General features: G+C 36.6%; 1 protein-coding gene across 1 annotated transcript in view; it reads right to left on the reverse strand.

Moving 5' to 3' along the window:
- Window positions 1–24419, reverse strand: part of LOC149794699 (uncharacterized) — a 265989-nt gene that overhangs the window by 135140 nt on the left and 106430 nt on the right. Inside the window, exon 5 of the mRNA XM_089964317.1 lies at window positions 1665–1749. Within this exon, the coding sequence (XP_089820443.1) occupies window positions 1665–1749 (85 nt within the window). The remainder of the gene's footprint in view (window positions 1–1664; window positions 1750–24419) is intronic.

The following is a 24419-nucleotide window of genomic DNA, read 5'->3' on the forward strand; positions in this document are numbered from 1 at the left end:
ACGAAGCTTCCATAGTTTGAATTTTGTTGAAATAGTTTACTACAAACACACAATCTGGGTGTTATTACAGCAACATGAGTTTTACTTCAATGCAGAATTTAAAAAAGGCATTCTAAATGGAGTTTAATTTGGATCACATTTCCTGGTTCTGAAGCGATATCATAAATGTGGAAGTTAAGTCAGGGGTCTTTTAAAATCACATTTAGGCGACAGATTTCCCAGTGTTCTATCCATGGAAATTCCACTTACAATGCCAAACTACACTTACAAAGGCTTCCATTTCATTTAAAAGCTGGAGAGTGAGTTGCTAAAGTAGGTGGGAGGCCGTTTGAGGCACCTCCTCCAATGGGGATATAGGTGTTCTTTTTTTTTAAGTAGCCAGGTGTAAAGTAAAAGTAGCCAGGTAAATCACCTGGTTCCCTGCTGATAAGGAATGCCCTGTACTTGTATACATAGTATGTTACACCTGGTAAACTATTTCATATATATATATGCTGACAGTAAAGGTTCTTTAAAAAAAAAAAAATCAAAAGAATGATACAAGATAATTTAAGTATATGGTTAAAGCTACTAAAGTCAACTAAAAAGTGTTATATCATAGCTGGCAATCATAATAGCCTGGGATTCACTGCAGTTTGTTATGTGATAGCTGGCAATTTGATTTGCCTGGCATTCATTGCAATTTGTCATGTCACAGTAACTGGATTGGCCTGGCATTCATTGTAATTTGTCATGTCACAGTTAGTAACTCGATTGGCCTGGGATTCATTACAATTTTAGTAACTGGATTGGCTGGGATTCATTGCATTTTGTTATGTGAAAGCTGGCTATTGGATTGGCCATGGATTCACTGCAATTTGTTATGGGATAGCTGGCAACTGGATTAGCCTGGGATTCATTACAACTTGTTATGTGATAGCTGGCTGTCCCACAGCTAGGGGAGTGGTCTACTTCAAAAGGTGGGCCAGCAGAAATATGACCCTGACCCAAAGGAATATATACATCTAGGAACAGATCAAAACAACAAAGAAGCCTTTATTGACTCTAAGCCTAGAAAAACTGATCTTCTATTCATCGAAAATTCCTTGGATTTGGTTGGATTCTGAAGCCATTATGTTCACTAAATTAGTATGTAGTTCCTTGAGCTTTCACGTGACTGGATGGAAATTTAATAATCATAATAATAAAATGATAATAAAAAATGTCACCCTGCATAAAGAAAGCCATTATTAAATAACAAAATGATGATGATGATGATGATGATGATGATGATAATGATAGAGATCTAGTTGATAAAAAAGTTAACATATAATAAAAGATAAAAAGATCCTAGCTGGAAGAAAATGTTCCCCACCCCCTCCAAATGATAAATGTTTCGTCCTTAAGCAAGCCCAGAGTTCAACATTCTAACTATACTGTAAGCTCAGAGTCAAAATTAAGCAGGCTCAGAGTCAAGCTTCACTGATGAAAACCATTTTGTCAGACTATTAGGAAAAAGCTTATTGAATAAAGAATGCTGATTGGATAGATGGGCAGGGAACTTTGAACCGAGCATTCTGGTCTGACAGAAATTTATGGAACATCCTAGTGGAAAATACTGTTGGTATATCAGTTGAAACTAGCCAAGAAGAAAGGTCAAGGTGAAGTATATATGAACAGCCAACCTCCATCATCAATAAGTTGCATCTGGACTAGACAGGGGTCTTCATTATGTTCCTCCAACACAGTGTCATCTGTCAATACCAGGCTCTGAAACAAAAAGTCAAATTGGTGGTATGAGCACAATTTTTGTTTTTCTTGGGGGTTTTAACATTACTTTTAACACATTACTGGCTACTTGGTATGTCATGTCAAGGAAGCACTTTTAACATGTTACTTGCTAGTGGGTATATCATTACAAGGAAATTGGATTTAACAGCATTTTTAACAACTTACTGGCTACCAGATACTGTGTGTCATTTTGAGGAAACAGGAGGTAAGTGCTTCTTTCAAGGACACACAGAGGCAGCCAACCCAGACTGACATGGCCAGGTATGAAACCTGCAACCCTTGGATGATGATTCCAAACCTCTACCAAATGAGCTACGACCATGAGACCTTCAGTGATTAGATTATTGCTTTAACACTATTCCCTACTTTTAAAGCACCAATGAAAAATCACAGACCTGCTGGTCTTGACCTAATCAAGAAGAAGTGTTTTTTTATTTTCACCTGTTTGTAAATCAGAAACTGGCTTCTGAAAGGGTGTGTAAACAAAACAAAAATGAAGTGTGGTTGGATGGGATCATGTGTCCTTTATGCAGCTGTCTTAATCATGGGGATTTACCATTTCCCTTCATGTTGAAATCTTAAGCAAATGAACAAATCTGTCTATCAATTATTTGCAAACATTATCTTGCAATACCAAAGAGCTTCCTTGAAATATCACACAGCATTTGAGTCTTCTGGCTAGTGAGACCATTTGGATACAGAAGATTTCAAGGTACAGTACAAGGAATTCAGACAGAGATTCAGTTTCTTATATTTTTATTTCATATCAGGTATTCACAGCAATATAAAAGAACCATATTCATGTAGGAATCCTCTATTTCCCTGTAAATAATGTACATTCCCCTTGTCCCAATACATACATGTCCAACTTTGCTATAATATAATGACCTTTCTCAACATAGGAATTTTAATAGGCTTGTTACATATTCAAGTTAAAGCATGAATCCTATGTGTGAAGGCATTGTGGCAATATGTCTAGATAAATGAATCCTATGTGTGAAAGCATTGTGGCAATATGTCTAGATAAATGAATCTTATGTGTGAAGGCATTGGGGCAATATGTCTAGAAAATGAATCCTATGTGTGAAGGCATTGGGGCAATATGTCTAGAAAATGAATCCTATGTGTGAAGGCATTGGGGCAATATGTCTAGAAAATGAATAATCCTATGTGTGAAGGCATTGGGGCAATATGTCTAGAAAATGAATCCTATGTGTGAAGGCATTGGGGCAATATGTCTAGAAAATGAATAATCCTATGTGTGAAGACATTGGGGGCAATATGTCTAGAAAATGAATCCCATGTGTGAAGGCACTGGGGCAATATGTCTAGATAAATGAATCCTATGTGTGAAGGCACTGGGGCAATATGTCTAGATAAATGAATCCTATGTGTGAAGGCACTGGGGCAATATGTCTAGATAAATGAATCCTATGTGTGAAGGCACTGGGGCAATATGTCTAGATAAATGAATCCTATGTGTGAAGGCACTGGGGCAATATGTCTAGATAAATGAATCCTATGTGTGAAGGCACTGGGGCAATATGTCTAGATAAATGAATCCTATGTGTGAAGGCACTGGGGCAATATGTCTAGATAAATGAATCCTATGTGTGAAGGCACTGGGGCAATATGTCTAGATAAATGAATCCTATGTGTGAAGGCACTGGGGCAATATGTCTAGAAAATGAATCCTATGTGTGAAGGCATTGGGGCAATATGTCTAGATAAATGAATCCTATGTGTGAAGGCACTGGGGCAATATGTCTAGATAAATGAATCCTATGTGTGAAGGCACTGGGGCAATATGTCTAGAAAATGAATCCTATGTGTGAAGGCATTGGGGCAATATGTCTAGATAAATGAATCCTATGTGTGAAGGCACTGGGGCAATATGTCTAGATAAATGAATCCTATGTGTGAAGGCACTGGGGCAATATGTCTAGATAAATGAATCCTATGTGTGAAGGCATTGGGGCAATATGTCTAGATAAATGAATCCTATGTGTGAAGGCATTGGGGCAATATGCCTAGAAAATGAATCCTATGTGTGAAGGCACTGGGGCAATATGTCTAGATAAATGAATCCTATGTGTGAAGGCACTGGGGCAATATGTCTAGAAAATGAATCCTATGTGTGAAGGCATTGGGGCAATATGTCTAGATAAATGTAAACAGGTCAGAATTGTATAATAAGACTGACCAGTGTAATGTGGCCTTGACAATATATGCCCTTGACAATATATGCATGACCTGCTACATACATTGTTTCATATTAAAGCTTTCTGAGCTCTGTGACTATTTTCTAAGGGGACAAATGGAGTTCTTTTTATGTTTTCTCCCTTTATCTCATGAGAGTTTATATATTTAGATAATATAACACATCTGACGTCATTTTTCCCAATAAATCAGAGCAGGAACACTTTGTTTTCAAGCTGAAGGCCAAATTATTTTTTCTCAAAAATCCCTGGATCTCAATAAAATTAAATGTTTAGTCCCTTATCTTTTTCAGCAATAGAGCAAACTGAATATATAAAGGTGTGTGTGTGTGTGTGTGTATGTGTGTGTGTGTGTGTTCTAACTTGCAAATTTGGAAGAACCTCATTCTTGGAAATGTTGATGCAGGTGGGATGACACTTCAGTTGGGTCAGTGCTTGGCATGAAAGGCATACATTGATCAAAACAGGTTTTACAGTGTCAACATTTGGAGTGGGCATGAAATATACTATGTACCTAATGTACCTTTCTGATTAACCATAAAATGCACAAAACCAGAATCTGCCAATCTGCGAGGACAGTATACACTGCCAGATTCAAAGTCTAAACTGTTTGCATTTGTGAGCATATAAAACTACCATGTGTATTGGACACGTTCAACTGCAAACTGCATAGACCCAGATCTGCCACTGCATAATGCACCAGCAGATCTGGATCTGTGCAATTGGTTAGGAGTAATCAGTAGAATAAACAAGACAGACCCTGATCTGCAGGGGGGATTATTCTACAGTTGTTTGCAGTTTGACTCAACTTTTAAGCTATTATACATGGTAATACTTATATCCCATTTATCAATCTATATATGTCAATATCTTAAGGATGAAGCATGATTGATTGTAACCCTGACCTTTCATCTGATGTTGTGATGTTAATTTTGATTTTTGGCTAGCTTTAAAAAGTGCTTAGTCATATCGCTACAATGTTTGCAGTGTGGCAGTTTATATAGATATGTCTAGCACTAGAGCATCGTGCCACATAAATCTAGCATGATGTCTTACCCAGTCACATGATCCTGACACCAGGCCGACCAGTCCTAACACTAACCTCTTATGCTGAGTGCCAAGCAAGGTAGCTATAAGCACCATTTTTATAAGTCCTTTGTATGACTCAGCCAGGGATCGAACCCATGACCTCTTGCATCCGAGGCAGATGTTCTAACCAATAGGCCACCAGAGTGGTCCTTTCATTTAGTGTACATGTAATATACCTTCACAGCTGTTAACCAACTTTCAGTGTACACACACATGGTCACAACTGACCTTGGCAAATATCAGATAACCACATTCACCTACTTTGATATGTACTTGTGGTGAATCTATTAACAGTGTGGTTCCTTAAGATAGGCACACTGGCATTTTGCTGCAGCCTTTAAATGTTTAATTGCTAATAAAAACTGCTAGGATACCTGTACATGTCATTTTGCATCAAGACTGATATACATCTGTAAATAAACAATACAAACCAATTGCAGTTTGTTGGCCATTATCCGATCTATTCTGGTCATATTACTTTAAATCAACACCACATACGCTATACATTGTAAGTGTCTTTAACTGTAGAAATTTTTTGATTATATAATTGTAATTAAAAACAGGTACATATATTTTTTCGAACTGTCGTTAGAACATTTTAATTGTGTTAGTTTCCAAAACTTCATCCAAAAAATTAGTCAAAAATTATTTTCAAAATAAACTTGAAACAACTCTTATAGATATTAAAGATTACAGATGTAAAGTTGTCTTCACACCATAGTACTTATGTTTTGGAGAAATCCCACCAACTTGACACCTACTGTATGTAATTGCTTCTAAGCGCAATCAAACTGTAAACAACAAAGATTCTGATTTACCATAGAATAATGTGTCTGCAGAGCAAGGTATATGTTGTTTGTTCTACTGATTTCTCCCAACAAACAATAAAGACCCAGATCTGCTGGTGCATTTTGCAATGGCAGATCTGGGTCTATGTAGTTGCACTTGGACTTCTCTTATAAGCAAATATACACAGTAATGTTAAAGGGATAAATAAAAAATTAAGGTTTGTGACTTTGTCAATATTGTGTCAAGTCCTTACAGCATGGTGACAATCAAAAAGAGGATATAATGCTCATTGTATAGCAATGCAATGGTCACAATTAAATCTGACTGAAATCAGATCTCCACTGTCCTACATGAACATCTGTCATCACTTAAGGGTCATGTTCTGGTGACCTATGTTATTACCATAATAGCTAATTATATCAGCCATCAGATGAAGTCACATTAGGGAGACTGAACAGCATGGCTGAAGAGCATCAATGTATGCTGAACCATTTGATTCACTTTCAGATTTTCTCAAAGCTGCATTTCCGTTGGCTAATTCAAATGTCAAGTACCATTTTGCCAGACGTAATATAGTCTTTAATTCTGCTTGCCATAACTATTTTTGGTCACATGATTCTTGGTCCACACAGCCAGGTGTGAAATGACGTATATGATTACAATTTTATTTTGTATCAAAATAATGATGTAGCCAGAATGTGAAGTAATAGCCAGAATCCTTGATTTTTCCAATTAAGTACATCAAGATTATATCTTACCCAGAAATTAATAAAGTAAATATTGCAAACCCTTTTCTTACAATTTTTAATAGAGATAAACAGTGATGAGAAAACTGGTAGAGTGGGCAAGGAGTTTGAGCATAACTGGTCTCCAATAACAATACTGCATGATATAACCAAAATTCTGGGATTTTCCTATGAAGGACCTCAGGATGACATCTTACCCAAAATTTAATGAAGAAAACGAAAACAAAAAAAAATCCCCATTCTGCTTTACAATGCATGAAAATAGTCAAATATTAATCTAAAAGATTTCAAACTTGTTTAAAAAATAATCTGTACTTAGGATACTTTAGTGACTAGCATTGATGGGATGGTAAGAAATATGTGCCAAAAACATTATGTTGCAAAACTATTCTCTCGCCAAGAACAATGACTGCATTGTTCCTTCAGATAACAAAATTGTATGTTATGCCAAGAAGTTAATTGACTCTAGTTCATACATACCTAATTTATTGGATTTTTTTTTATTCCTAGCATCCACTAGAATCTGATTTACTACCTAAATAATGATACACTTGTCTTTTTTGGTTTTCAGTTCTTGTCTCCAAGCCCACACTATAAACAAATACAAAAAGGTCTGCACTCTAAGAAGAATGAACACTTGTGGTTTACATTGTCCAGATTTACACAGGATGTATTAACAGGACTCTGGTACTAATTCAGTTCCATAGTAAATCTATGGAAACACTCATGGTAACGGAAATTAAATAACTTTACATTTCTGATTTATCAGTACATGTATAGACACCGATGCAAGCTTCTATGCAGAGAAAATCAAATGCACTTCAATGTTTCAAGATCTAAATGGGTTTGAAACACGTAGTTTCAATTCCACACCAAAGAGTTGGATGCTAATTTCAGTAATGAGTTTTTCCAATCTCAAGCCTGTAAAAGGACTGAAATTCCACCAATAAAACATTGTCTCTGTTTCAGTTACAACTAGGATAAACTCTTCACTAAAATTTTTACTTTCCGCATCAACAATCCTGACCCGATATATTCTACTTTATGTTCACCCATTTCTAGACTGGTTCCCATTCTTCCATACATTATCAGTGCTGTGTGTTCTTTATGGTCCACATGCACTGTAATGTCTCTTGTGACATCAGCCATGGGAGGTTAACACATTAGCAAAGCCAGAACCTAGCTATATATCAATTGTGGCTGTTGAATGATATGTGTTTGTGTGTGTGTGTGTGCGTGTGTGTGCATGCAAATATTGTCTGAGGCTAAAATATATAGTCTACACCCACTATAATACCACTCGATATACCACCATCCTGCTTATTGCTAATACATTGCCTCAGACTACTGTAATTCATTCAGTCATTTTCACTTAATGACATCTTCTGCTATCCAACAACTTGCAGGGGAAAAAAAATCAAAGTAATTTTCTACACTAATACCTTTGTTATTTTGAACACAGGTTCTGGCAGGAAATGATTTCAACCACCTGTCTCCTAATGCATCATTCAAACAGTATTTACAATGGACTTTATTTACACAATGATAGCAACGCAGAATACTACAACAACTTCCCTGTGAAAAAGCAAACATTTGTTTGGTTCATTCTAATATTCAGTGGCTGTTTGCCAACATTCATAATTTTTAATGGTTCTTAATTTCAACAACAGCGATTACCCAATTCATTGGGGGAACAGAGCTTTCAATTAGATAATCTGTCACCTGGAAGATCAAACATTGGTGAAAAAGTAGAAATGTGAATGGAAATACAGCATCTGGATTAAACGAGTCCAATAATTGTAAGTTTGTAAATATATCAGTAATGATGTAAATGTTAAGATTTTGTAGAATTATATGTTTAAGAGCAGAAAAATTGAAGCAATAAAAATATAAGACTTTAACAAACAGATCTGCATTCTGGTTTCACACATAATGAAGATCTAATTGGACTATGCATGATGGGAAGGTAACACAAGCAGGATTGATGGTCAAGTGTCAAAGGACTTTGACCTATGGTAAACTCAGCCAACATGGATTCTATTCATACCTGCACCACCAACAGGTGATTAACTTTAATCAAACTGGGCATCAAATTGTAATCATTTTCATTTAGCAACAATTAGACATCGCAAGCCATGTCAATATGAATATGCATTCAAGAGTAATGATCAGATTTTCAAGAAGGCCGCAGTTGGGGCCATACTGGACAGCAGATCTGCACAATTTTCACACAGGTCCAAGTCGACATCGTAAGAAATCTTTCAATGAAAACCCCATGTTGATATGGCCATCCATTCAGTAGAACAAACGATAAGATTTTCAGGCAGGCCACTGTGGTGGCCACACTAGATACACAAGTAGCACCATTTCCATTTAGAACCAACTAGACCATGGGATGAATGTGTGAACCAACTAGATCATGGGATGAATGTGTGAACCAACTAGACCATGGGATGAATGTGTGAACCAACTAGACCATGGAATGAATGTGTGAACCAACTAGACCCTAGGATGAATGTGTGAAACAACCAGACCATGGGATGAATGTGTGAACCAACTAGATCATGGGATGAATGTGTGAACCAACTAGACCATGGAATGAATGTGTGAACCAACTAGACCCAAGGATGAATGTGTGAAACAACCAGACCATGGGATGAATGTGTGAACCAACTAGACCCTGGGATGAATGTGTGAACCAACCAGACCATGGGATGAATGTGTGAACCAACTAGACCCTAGGATGAATGTGTGAAACAACCAGACCATGGGATGAATGTGTGAACCAACTAGACCCTAGGATGAATGTGTGAACCAACTAGACCATGGGATGAATGTGTGCTTCAAGATTGAAGGCAATTCTCCAAGTAGCTCAGGGGGAGTAGTGATCACAAACTTGTTCCAGCAGAATGACAGAAGTCAGACGACAGACACCAGATGATAGACAGCAGACCATCACATAATCTCTTCTGGTCCATGACCAGCAGAGCTAGAACTGTCACATTTTTTGCTCATTATATCAAAGGCTGAGGTATTCTGTAAATTAGGGTCTCTGTCACTACTATATTGGTACTTTTCATAAAATGGTGTTTGTTATGATGTGTTCTACTTCTGCAATTATTCGTGATTAAATTAAATTTGATTTGACTTTATGTTATTATTCATATCATTCTGTCATTCTTGTTATTACACTTGTAGTGGGAATAATTTCATTATCAAGTAACATGCAACTTGATTACTCATTATAAACTTGACTTGCTTTGCAAACCATGTACTGAATCTTACTAATTTTGCATGCATTCAGTTTTAATTTGCATGTGTAAAAATGTGCACTGCTTTCTCACTGACTCGTGTAAAGAATACTATTCTGTAAGTGCAAAAAAAATTACACTCCATTAGTCAGCATGGTCAGCGTCTTTGCTGAAGGCAATTTTTACTTTACTGATTCAATCCAAGCCCATGGGTATAAGATATTCTTTTCCTTCTTTCCCAAGTTTTAGACCCTGACACAAAATTGGGGGTAGTATTATAGGGCTAAATATAGTTATTTCAGGTGGAAAGGTATTTACATAGGTTTTCAAAGAAAAGATACATTAGTATATGAATTTTCTAAATTCTCTTGATAAATTTAATAATTTTATATCTGTCTGTGACAGAGGAGTAATGTTTACTTACTGTTACATTTAGGGGCTTTGATTCTGGTGATATATTATAGTCTGTGGCCACTCACAGGCAATGGCACTTGTAGTTTTTACCTCTGTGAAACGTCACAAAGCAGTGATATCAGTTTCTACAAAAAGCCATTCGGACAATGTGAACCGATGTAATGGCGTTCAGTGTTCTTTTCCGTGTTATTGCTCGTATTATTGTTCTCACTGAGAACCATGTACCAGGCGTTAAATTTGTTAATCTGAATATGGATGTACATTCTAATATTTAGTTACAGCGGTGCTTAAGCCTGCAGACTGTATAAAACATATAATCAGTTTTGATGACTCTTTCTAAAACAGTATAATACACAAATTGCTTGCATTTCATCACCGATAGATAAAACCTGAATATTCGGAGACGAAAATTCAAAAGGAATTGCCAGCCCCCAGCCCCAATTAAACTAGTTATTATATAGTACATGTATGACAGGTCAATTGTAAGCAAAGATACGAGCCCATCTGGAGGAAGTAGGGTTACATTAAATGTAGAAGAAAAAAAAAAACTCAGGCTTGTGACCCTTAGAACAGTTACATCAGAACTGGCACTACAAGAGTAGGGTGGCTTTCATTTTCCTTCTAGGGTTTATAGTTAGAAGACAGTTCATTATTTAGACTGGTGGTTATTAATCCTTTTTCCCTTTTTTTTGGTATTGTGTACATGTCAAGTTACTTTACGGGACTGGGTCAGAAAATATTTTTCATGTGGCATGACTTGTTGATATGTATGCTCAAAGTTGGTTTGCAACAACAATGTTACACTTTTGTGCAATATTCATATTTTTTATCTATGAAATAAACAGTTTGCTGTCTGCACTTTACCACATCATCTGGAGATGTCATATCTCTGTCCAGATCTAATGTAAAAAATCTAAATTGTACCCTAACATGGGCAGAAATAAATCTATTCCTAACTATGCTCACAATTACTGGGAAGTTTAAAACCAACTTCATTATAATGCACATTTTGTTTGTGTACATGTGTTACACAGTGTTAGTATGTATAGCATCACAAATGGGCATCTCTACAGATTCCTTCTGCAAATGTCCCTTAAGCTGGTGTGTAAGGTAGAAACATGCCTGTTTTAGCTTAGAATTCAGCTACATACAGCCAGCAGCTGGGCATGCAATATGCAGGTCAGGGAGATAAACAACCACCAAGGGGTTGGTTGATCCAGGCAGGGAAATCAGTTCAGGCTCTGCAGCTGTACAAGATAAAATGTCCTGAATAAATTTCCCAATTATATCCACACTTTGACTTCTGATCCTCCTCTGGTACACTGTAGTGGGAATATAATTACCAGCCACATTTTATATAATTTAAGCAACTCTCTATATCTGCCTACAAATCAGTCCAACTGCAAACTCCCAGATCTGCCATTACATAATACACCAACATATCTTGGTCTCTGCAAGCTGTTAGTACTACTCAGTAAAGCATACGAAATAGATCCTAATCTGCTGGTGTATTATATCATGGCAGATCACGGTCCATGTTGTTTACATTTGGACTCAAATTGTAGTGAGGAAATATGCTATACAACTATAATGGCCATCTTTACTAATTATTGTCTGCTATAATAAGAATATAAATGTACTGCTGATTCATAAAAGTTATTTGAATCTTTTAAACTCTTATTTGTCTTCCAATCTAATCCCCCCTGGACCATCCATGCCTGGTAAGTAACTGAAAATTAAGGTTCCTAAAGTCTATTTCCAGAAACAGCAGTCAAAACTCCATGAGGCTGGAAATGAAAACCAGATTCCTGTACATCAGGCCCGCCCACTTGGCAAAACTAGGGCTTGAATTCTTAATCTACACAACAAGGAGGTCCATGCATACAACTCAGTCTAGATTTCTCCCTCTTAAGATTTCATTTTTAAGTCTGCCAAACCAAGTCAAGGACCTCTCCAAGTTTTATCTAGGTTATTTTAAAATGTATCATGTTCACACTTTGAAGAAAAAAAGAAAGACCGCCCCCCCCCCCCTTAAAAAAAAAATCAGAACAAACTAGAAAACACTTGAGTTAAAGTGACAAGATTACTACACACTGATAGGCATGCACTAATTTTTATGTTTAATCAGCTATATAGTTTGCATGTAATCAAAAAAAACAAGCCTTAAAAACTCTAGAAATTAAAGCTGACAAATTGTGCCACACAGGAATTTTAATATCTAAATTATACACATTTGTTCAAAAAGATAAAACACTAATTTAGTGTTCAACATGTCATAGCGAAGATCATCCACTTTGGATTCTACTAAATTATCCAACACTCTGAACAACAAAAACGTTATGATTTAAAAAAAAAAAAAAGGTTGAACTTTATAAATTTAACTACTTTGAAATCTGATACAATATTTATGCAGATGGTCTCCTGGTCTAACAAGCAAACCTTTAGTAATGACCCTGAAGACTGACAGAATTGGTTTTTTAGTCCACAAGTAACTGTTATAAAAAGGCAATAAAGATTGTTACCATATATACTCACTTATAAGTCAACTCAGACTATGATCAACAAAGATCTTGATCTGCTGTACGATTATGCGACAGTAGATTTGGGTCTGTGCAGTCTGCAGTTGGACTCAGCTTATACCTGAATATATATGGTATTGTAGTTTGTTTGCTGTAATTGATAATCCCATGCATGCCTTGGCTCATTTTACACAACCAGGCATTTTCCAGTCATGCAAATTACATAAAATTAAGTAATAAAACCTTTCCAGACAATTTGTCAGTGTACTTTTTATAACAAACATACAAGTTCTTGCTAATACAGCTTTACATGGGTAACATATCTGGTCTTTATTTAATTTCCTTTGATGATTATGTCACCACACTTAAGTTGACAGTGACAAGTTTAATAATGCATCTACACAAATGATCCAGGAAATTCAGCCCAATGAATATGACCCTTCTGACCTGCTACTGACATGAGGTACATTCCAGTGTAACCCTAAGGCCCACACCCTGTATAATTTGTCATCTCTAATCATGATCTCATTAATGAGTGTATAAGTGAGTCTCATTTCCTCTAGAGTTCCTGGCCCCAATCAAGTTGTAACAGTATCATCTGCTAGAACCATGGATCAATAATTAAGTCATTCAGCTTCAGCAGCCTGGTAGAGGAACCAACAAAGGGTTTTACTTTTTTGTAATACTTTAAAATTCAACCCCAGTCTCCCCTCTCCCCCACTCCCGTCCTCAATTTCCTATTTCATATGTGACAAACATGGCAAAAGTAGGATCAAGTAGTCAGGACTTGAGCATATACCATCATGCTTTTATTATAATTTTTGGACAATGTCATTCACAGTAGATTATCACCAATCTAACAAAAAAGTGCACAACGGCACTTAAAAAGCATGGTCAAATGTCAAAACTGAATACAGATAATACAATTTGTCCCAAAGTTCACAAGCGCATGGCAGTAAAATATACTTAAATAAACATGTGTCAGTGAAAGGGATTGATACTATGGGCTGTAAATAATTTTCAGGACTCAAAATAAGACTCTTTCTTCTTTGAATAAGAAGCCCTCTGATGAAAACAAAATTTCAATATGATATTCAACTTAGGAAGACTTGAGCAATTCAGTATTTTCATGATGGCTACAACTGTGTCCATACTGGATCTCCATTATTTTTATTAGAGTACAACAGACAGTATATGAAGACTGAAGAAGCAGCAATAATGAGATGTTTATGATACATCACTATGGCAACTATATTTGAGGTCAGACTGACCAATTTTCATTTAGGACCAACTAAAATTCTGGTGAAAATCCCAGGCTGATAGGACTTTCTGTCCCATGTGAGGATCTGACAGGACAGCTTAGGGGTCATGTATCTTCACCTCTGGGAGACTGAGGAGTTAGGCTGAAGAGCATCAATGTGTGCCAAATGATTTGATTATCTTTCCAATTTCTTAAAGCTGCATTTTCAATGGCTAATGAAAAGTCACCAAAACATGACCCGTAACTGTTTGCTGTTAGATCTTCACCTAAAACAGTGGAAATCTGATTTTAATCAGATTTGGGAAGAGTAGCAGTAACATTTTGATGATGGCTGGCATGGTACCTATGCTAAACATCTGACTGACTCCATTTTCCTTTTGGGCCAGCTAGACATTACAAGACTTTTAATTAAAACCCCATGGTGATATGAGAGATAAGGAGAAGTAGTAATAACAAGATTTTCAAGCTGACTACTGTGAAAGCAATAGTGGATGTCTGAGGCAATTTCAATTAGGACAACTAGTCCATGTGTGAAGATTCATGGCAATCCTTTATGAAGTTATTAAAGAGTAGTGAAAACAAAACTGATAAAAGGCTATCCGATAATATTTTTGTCAACGACTATTAGAGCTAAACAAACTTTCTTCATTCTTGTTAAAAGTTTCCTTCGCCATCATTCATAAACCATGGAACAGTAAATGCGATGTTCCTTCATGACCCCATCTTAGAAGGAAATGATACAATTTGAAGTAACTATACAAATTTAACTTTGATTAATATAGCTGAAGATTTAATACTCTTCAGTGACATGAGTCTGATAAGCAATTGACACAACACCACGAGTCATCTCTTCAATTTATTCTATACAAGGGATGCCACTCTCCAAGGGTAAGTTTGAGGTTTCCAAGTTTGTCGAGTTTTCATTCCAAATATTTTGCCAAGCATACTGATTTATCAAATATTTTGAAGTCAGTATATGAATACTTTCATGGGGTGTGTGTGTAATTTAGATTTCTAACATATCTTTAACAATTTTTCAGTCATATCACTATGATGTCTCAGTGTGACAGTTTAAGTGATGTCTAGCACTGGGGCATCATGCTGCAGACATGTAGCATGATGTTCCACCCAGTCACATTATTCTGACACCAGGCCGACCAGTCCTAACACTAACCTCTTAATGCTGAGCGCCAAGCGAGGCAGCTGTAAGAACCATTTTTTTGGTATGAATTGGCCAGGGATCGAACCCACGACCTCCTGCATCCATAAGACCATAGTCATACCATTGCTTACTGTCATAATGAAACATTTCTTTGCATTATTAATTGTAAAGAAGACAAAATCAGATTGTTGCAGCTAAGCAAATCATACATTCAAAATAAATCTTTTTTTTAGCATTCAAATTATAAATGAGTTACAACTACTCTGTACATTTGTGTGCAACAATTCTGGTGTTGTTTCATTTGTATTCCAATACTTTCACTTGTTTTGTAAATACTACCAACTTGCCAGTAACTTGCTTGTGGAATTAGATCAATATATATTTCATCTAGACTTGCTCCAACAACAACAAAAAAAGAATCAATTTGCTGCTGGTTTTGAGTGGCATGCAGATAGTCTGATATGATTATTGTAATATGGTTCTGTGAATCATTGGTCGTACACATAGATAGTTCCCAGATGACATCATCAGCCGCCAGATTTTTGGTCAGCGGGCAGATTTACAGTTGACTATATGGTATTTGGAAGTTGAAATAAATTTACTCAATCTCAAAATTCTTTTACGAAAATTACAGGGGCCCTGAGTGGCCAACTGGTCTAAAGCACTCACCATTACCGATCACTGCCATCTCACCTCTGTCTGCGCGGGTTAGAGTCTCAGGCTTGACCAATGTGGGTATGTGACAAAGCTTGCCAGTAGCTTCTCATGGGTCGGTGGTTCTTTCAGGGGTTTTCCTGGGTTCTTCCTGACCACCATTTATACTGGCTTCCATATATAGCCTATCTTGTGCTGAAAAATGGCATTAAACCCTATAACAACAACGAAAATTACATACATAAACAAAACACAAATCAAGCTTTCTGTTAGTATTTACATTTGTGATTTATAAGCTGACTTTGCTTCAGTGTGCCAAGTTAAAAATGATAAATTTTGGTCATCGCATATAGGAGTAACTGCCAGGCTGCCCATCATCCAGGTAAAATAGGCAAAATATCGTCAGTAGTGACCTTATTAGGAAGCATCTATAGTAATGGAAGCAGTTATACTCAACACTGTTGAAATGATAGCTGCATTCTCATCAAAAGCCACTATTAACTGCAAGGCATACTTCTAATATTTATCTAGATCCCACTGTCACCAATTAAGGATTTCTGAATGTGTAACATATTAGTTTTGTCTTGTCTTGTCTTGTGTTGTTTAATACCACCTTGCAGCACATGATAGGCTATACATGATGGGCAGAATATTTGTGCAGGAAAAACCAGGGAAGAACAAAAGACACACGGGAAGCTACCGAAAACACTTCTCACATACATTGTTTGAAACAAGACTCAAACACACGCTGACACAGATGAGGTTTGAAACAAGACTGAAACACATGCTGATACAGATGAGGTTTGAAACAAGACTCAAACACATGCTGACACAGATGAGGTTTGAAACAAGACTCAAACACATGCTGACACAGATGAGGTTTGAAACAAGACTCAAACACATGCTGGCACAGATGAGGTTTGAAACAAGACTCAAACACATGCTGGCACAGATGAGGTTTGAAACAAGACTCAAACACATGCTAATACAGATGAGTGACCTGTAAAGTCAAGAGACTCAGAGCACAAGGTCATCATTGTTCCCATAACACAACTGATGAGAACAGATTGTCAAAATGTGTAAACCATCAGATTTTCTATTGGACCCCTGCAATCCTGCACTCTAGATAAAGTAATTATGACTACAATAAGTGTGAGTTTGCTGATTAATCCAGTCCCATTACACAAAATTTGGGAAAATTATATCCTAAACTAGTGTTTAGTCCATCATAAGACCACTCCTATTTTTCCCTCTGCAGGCTAAAAGAGGCCACCTCAATGCCCTGGGATTAGTCCTGTGATGTTCCAGTTGAGAGGATATTTTTTAAAAAGCAGTTTGTATCAAGAATTTGTCTTTATATTTTACGGATTTTACAGATATTTGGATACCTAAATTACATTGCACTGTACAACCTAGAATAAGTTGATATTCTGAAAAACCATGACCATATGTCCATCCATCCAATTTTTAAACAAATTTATCATGTTGACCAATGGTTCTTATTATGGTAGAATTAAATACCATCTACAAAGTACATGAAGTTCATTCTTCTTACATCTTTAAGTGTACTGTGATGGAAGGAAATAATACAAGACTATATCTGGAACATTGGACACCATACAAATTTCAAAACGAAAGCAGTCTACAGTATCATTAACAAAATGAAATCCATGATCGCTTGTCCAATGTCAATAAGTACATTACATTCACTTAGCTAAGTTATTTGATATCCCCCTTTTTGTGGCTTCAATAATTATCACGATTAATATTTAGTGCTATGTACTGACATCTTCATAGGTGACTGCAGGAGAGATCAATGGATAGACTGACTTCCATTATATACATATGGTATCTAATTATTTATTGTACAAATGTGTAATAATCTGAAATTCAATCTGCTGCTGTGGACATTAATAGAATTGCAATTAATTTAATGTCTGATTTTTAATTTAGTGAACAAGAGTCACAAGAGGGTACACAAATCTGCATGCTTGGTCTTTGCCAACAAAGAGTATCATATATTAATCTAAATTTTAACATAATGCTGATTTTTAAATATTCCTCTGGGAAGAGAAATAGACCTGACAACTGATTATGTAAGGCTCAATTCCAAACCATCAATGAAAAATTAATCTTCTTCTTGAAAATTATGAGAAATAACTGCTGCAAATCCATCTTGCTCCTTCATGCACTTCACACTGGACCGGACTAGTGTCCCTGAAAGGGACTAAGGCTCCACTTGGGGTAATTCAAGATAAGACGACTTCTTTCTTTAACAGACAGTTATTCTCCAGCAAGGAAAAGATTTTCAAATTAGATGGTGTGAGACATAAAATTTTGATGTCAGCTTGGCACCATTTTCATTTAGGACAAAGTGGACTTCATTAAAAGTCTTATGGGAAAATCCCCATTTCATAATGAGCATCGATTCTGGGGGAGTAGTGACAATAAGATTTTTAAGACGGCCATAAGGGCAGCAATATTGGATCTAAGATTGGCACAATTTTCTTAAAGGACTCAAAACTAGACATCATAGTAAGTCTTTTAGTAAAAACCACATGCTGATTCAATCTTCCATTCAGCAATATCATGACTTTCAAGATGGCTGCCATGGTGGCCCCATCACTAGTCAATAAGACCCATTTCATTTAGTACCCATTTGACAAGAAATCTTCTAGTGAAAACTCTGCGTTGATATGACATCCTATAAGGACCAGCAGCAAAACTTAGATTTTTAAGATGGACAATGCAGCAACATCTGGACATCAGATTGGCACCATTTATTTTTCTTCTGGATTAACTAGACATCATAAAACTCTTTTAGAAAAAACCCTGGTGGCAATATTGCACCATTTTCCATTAGGTCAAGTTAGACATCATAAGCAGTCTGTTAGTGAAAATGGTATATTGATAAGTAGCCCAAACAAAATTTTTAAGATTGCTAATGTGGCAACAACAATGGATGTCAGATCAGCACCATTTTCATGTATGACCAATCAGGCCATGGAACGAATGTGTGTGTGGAAAGTTTCATGGCAATATTTCAAGTAATTTAAGAGGTGCTATGATAACAAACTTGTGCAAGTTTTTTTTGTTGTTGTTTTGTTTTAGAGAAGGTTCCATTTTGTTATGACCATCAATTGCAGAGGAGTAGCTATAAAAAGATTTTCAAGATGGCAACCATGGCAGCCATACTGGATGTCAGATCCACAACATTTTCATTTTAGGACCAGCTAAACATAATAAGATCTGACAATCCATGCTGGAGGAGTAGGATATTTAAAACTTTCAAGATGACTGTCATGGCATCCATACTGGATATTGGATTTTGAAGATAACCACTACTGGTGGCCATATTGGATGTCAGACCTGCTCCATATTCATTTAGGACCAAGTAGACTTCATATAAAGTCTTTCAATAAAAATCCCAATTTGATATGACCATCCATGCTGGACAAGTAGCAATAACAAGATTTTCAAGCCAGCCACTGTGATGGCCAATACTGAATGTATGAATATATGACCCATCAGGCCATAGGATGAATATGTGTGTGTGTGTGTGTGTGTGTGTGTGTGTGTGTGTGTGTGTGTGTAAAGTTTCATGGCAATATCCAAGTAATTTAAGAGGTGTGATTAAAACAAACTTGTGCTAACTGATGGATGGACAATGGATAACTGAACTTCCCATAAGCAATTCTTGTCTATGATTGGCAGGGTTTAAAAAAAACTGAATTTACCTTAAAGGAGCCATGCCTTATTTTTAAGAAATTCATGAAGATTTCCTCAAATGTGATGAATGTTTGAGCTCTTTTTTCCCCTGATAATACATAAATTTTCACGTGTTGCAAAGTAACTAAAAAGCAATTTTGCATCTATCTCTACAGGGGCTCCATGTGGCCAAGTGGTCTCAAGTATTCGCCTTGACCTATCACTGCCATCTCACCTCTGTATAAGTGGGGTGTCAGGTCTCAGACTCGGACAATGTGGTTATGTGAGAAAGCTTACCAGTAGCTTCCTGTGGGTTTTGTTTTTTATGGCACAGCTAAGTATGTTATTAAGCTAAAGGATATTGGAGTAAAGTGCCTTGCCAAAGAATACACCATGGCAGCCAAACCAGACATTAGGACTTGAGCCTGAATCCATTCATTTACAAGCCAGCATGCTAACTACTTGTCACTGTGGATCCAAGACTTAAAAATGTAACGTAACAACAATATTAGGGTCTACCAATGCTGTGGCCAGACATTGTTACCATTACAATACAAATTCAAATTCTTTACTGGAAATGACATGGCATCATTCAAAGATATGTGTATATAAATATATAAGATGTGTATTACATTACATAAAATATAAAGAAAGTTACGTATTCAGTACTCTGTCTGCGTGGGTTCGAGTCTCGGATTCAGCCTATGTGGGTATGTGAGAAAGCTTGCCAGTAGCTTCTCGTGGGTCGGTGGTTCTTTCTGGGGTTTTCCCGGGTTCTTCCTCCACCATTAATACTGGCCGCCATGTATAGCCTATCGTGTGCTGAAAAATGGCGTTAAACCCCAAAACAACAACAACAACAACAACAACAACGTATTCAGTAAATTTCAGACTTCTAAACAAGTGCATGTATTATTATATTTCAAATGACATGTATGTGCAAATAATATAGAGCTGTAATAAGTGTTTCACTAAGTTATGGACTGACAATTTAACTTGGGATGGGGGAGTGGGATTACCCAGTAATTGTTTGGAGACAAAAATAAGTCCAGCCCCAAAAAGCCTGAATAAAAAACTTTTGCTCTAATCTGAAGGATTAGATTCCTTATCGTCACTGTATTTGAAAATTACCTGGTCAGAAAGAAAATCACTGCACTCCCCCCTTTCCCAAAATTTAAATGGCCAGTCCCTTATGAATAACAGCATACTGTACTCTCACACTATAATGCTATTTATGAAGCCACAAAAGTTGACCAACTTTTTATGAGGTCACCTTATACATAGATCTCGGAGATAAATAAAAACAGTGATGGAGTACTGCAAATACATGCATTATGTATTATGAAATGAGGATCTCTGCTAGCAGATTCTTATCTGCCATGTCAATCAATATGTATTGCAGGTTACATGGTGACTCATTAAGGTATCAACCATTTAATGGGGGGGGGGAGAGGCCTGAGATTTCCTTTTGAGATAGGATGTTTTTTCTTTTGTTTCTCCTTTACCTCAAGATAACTTTTTTCAATATAATGGATATAATGGGTTCCTTTTTATTTCTATAAATCAAAACAAGATCCCCCCACAACACCCCACCCACACCCCAAGTCAGTCCCTTACATCATTATGGATTTGCATACCTTTAATAATGGCCTTTCATCAGGGAGTAATTTATTGCAGGGAATTCCAATTTATTAATGTTTTATCATCCCAACGTTTTCACTAACTAATGTCATTTGAGATTTTATTACTGTGTAAAGTCCATGACAATGCATGCAAATCAGATAGTGGCTGAGTTTCTTCCCCAAGGAAATTTATGCAGACCATAACAAGATTTTTTAATGGCCACATTATTGAAACTTCTGACTGGTCGATTTCTAGACATCAGATTCATATATTTAAATGATATTTTGGGAAAATTTAAATGCAATCAAGCAGTTTCAAAACAATATAGCAAGAATTTGATGTAGACTTAACAAGTCCTAGCCATGTATTAAACGTTTCAAGAAAACTGTAGAAAGCAACATTTCTTAAATCACTGCCTCAAGTACAATCCAGTGCTCTGTATTCCCTCTCTGTAGTTGTGGTGCAATGAAACAACATTCCCTTTTTATTTATTTTTTTAATTTTATTTTTGTTGGCAAGCTTATTCTAGCTAATAACGACACGGCTGTGTAGTTCGGCAAATTAAGACAAATTCAGGAACTGCATGATTTATAATTTTTCCTGTAAGGGACTGACCTTTAATTTTCATGTGGGTGATGGATCTGGAATTTGCAAACCAGGATATTTTTTTCTTTTGTCTTTTACCGCAATATAATTTTTATATTCAACTTATGTATTACTGATATATTAGGTTCTTCCTTTCAATAAATCAGTGAAAGAATATTTAAGGGCTGAAAACATCTTAAAAAAAACATTCATGTACAGTAATACCTCGTGCATTCGCGTTTCTGGATTCGCGAATTCACAGATTCGTGAAATTTTCATTGGTACCCTCTACCTACGTGTTTTCTTTATTTTATTGAATTGTACCTTCGTTATATGACTTCTGTGACATATGAAGTTTGTTATATGACTTCTGTGACATATGAAGTTTACCTAGTTTACCTTCCTGACAATGACAAAGAAAACGTCAGTCATTAAGTTTACAGTCCCATTTGTTAGTTGGTTTTAGCTTACTGTGAGTGCAAAAGAAAACGGCAGCCAATGAATTAGTATAGGGGTAATATTAGTATACATGTACCGTACTGTAAATGCACTAGTGTGGCAAATACCCATTAGGCGATACTGTACTGTACTCTATTTTTACGTCAACCATTTATTTCTCTTTTTAAGGGTAATGTATTAAGCTAACTTTTAAATGGAATTAAAGTGCTTTGGGAGCATGATTTGGGTCATATTTAGGGTTTAAACCCGAGAAATAAGCATTTATTAGCATTTTTAGTGACTCGTACCAAACATTCGCGATTCCTCCTGATCCGCGACTGGTTCTGGAACCTAACCTCACAAATGTTCGAGGTATTACTGTACCCACCCCCCCAAAAAAATTAAATGAGTGGTCCCTTAAGTGCACACAGTTTGAACAAGCCTATGTAGGCGTGAAGGCTTGATTTGCCAATAAATCATAACCTACACTGACACAAGGAAGATGATTATGCCAACATGGAGAAGATCTATGGCCTAGTTTTTCAACATCTAGAAATAAGAGGCTGTATGCTTACTGCTGTTGGAAGGCCAAGCAGGTTCATTCTCCACACCATCTGATTGGTCAGAGAGTTTCTAGTCTGGTAGAATTTCATGGTACTGACTCATTTTAATGAATTCTGATAGCTCCATAGAGCAACTCTGATTATTCATTTCATTGATCAATGTATTCAATCTCCTCATGGCCAATAGTGGTGGGCAATTCTCTTGCTGTCTTGATGCAGAGACCCAGACAGACATGCAAACACTAAATGCTGATGAAAATGCTAGTGAGCTCATTGTGTGACCTCGCAGGCACAGGTGAGATAAATTTGGTTTCCTTGACACTGTAATTGGATTTGGAAAATGAAACAACTTTCTCATGGTCTATGGACTGCTGTCAGCAAATTTCTTCCCTTCTGATGAACAGCTGAATCTCCAGGGAGTCATGGAAGGGCAGCGCTCAGAGCCGTGTTGGATTCAATGTATAATCCATGGGTAGTAGGTTCAATACCTGCCCTGGCCAACTGCCTCCATATGTCAATGGCAAATGCATTTAACACCCATTTCCTTTGTATGCTATAGCCAATAATGTGCTGAAGCAACATTTAAAAAAAAAAACAACCAAATAACAAATTGGTTCTAAGAAATGATCTATATAATGCCAGAGGATAGTCTTTTCATTGAATGCCTCAAAGGATTTCTTGCCTCTCTTTCTGCCTATGTGGAATGCAATACCCATACCAGACTCTGTAATCCAATTTGTTCAATTCTAAAATTGGATGCATATTTTGCAGGAGTATATATATTTTTTTTAAAAAATCATTAGAGGGTTAAATTTGTATCTAGGGTTATGACCATGTTAATGTAAGACTGACTGGACATCATAAGAAGTTTTTTGGTGAACACCCCACATTAATATAACTTTCTGTTTGGGAGGAGTTGCAATAAGGTTATCAGGATGGCTGGTGGTGACCATACTGGACTTCAGATCACCAAGAGAACCAACTTGACATCATAACAAGTCTTTTAGTAAAAATGGCATGTTGATATGACCATGAATGTAGGACCAACTGGACATCATAACAAGTCTTTGAGTAAAAACCCCATGTTGATATGACCATAAATGTAGGACCAACTGGACATCATAACAAGTCTTTGAGTAAAAACCCCATGTTGATATGACCATAAATGTAGGACCAACTGGACATCATAACAAGTCTTTTAGTAAAAATGGCATGTTGATATGACCATGAATGTAGGACCAACTGGACATCATAACAAGTCTTTGAGTGAAAGCCCCATGTTGATAGGACCATGAATGTTGAACCAACTGGACATCATAAGGAGTCTTTAAGTAAAAACCGCATGTTCACATGACCATGAATGTAGGACCAACTGGACATCATAACAAGTCTTTGAGTGAAAACCCCATGTTGATAGGACCATGAATGTTGGACCAACTGGACATCATAAGAAGTCTTTAAGTAAAAACCGCATGTTCACATGACCATGAATGTAGGACCAACTGGACATCATAACAAGTCTTTGAGTAAAAACCACACGTTGATATGACCATGAATGTAGGACCAACTGGACATCATAAGAAGTCTTTGAGTATAAACCACACGTTGATATGACCATAAATGTAGGA

The sequence above is a fragment of the Sinohyriopsis cumingii genome, chromosome 7, assembly GCF_028554795.1.
Source record: "Sinohyriopsis cumingii isolate HCF-2022 chromosome 7, ASM2855479v2, whole genome shotgun sequence".
Lineage (NCBI taxonomy): Eukaryota > Metazoa > Mollusca > Bivalvia > Unionida > Unionidae > Sinohyriopsis > Sinohyriopsis cumingii.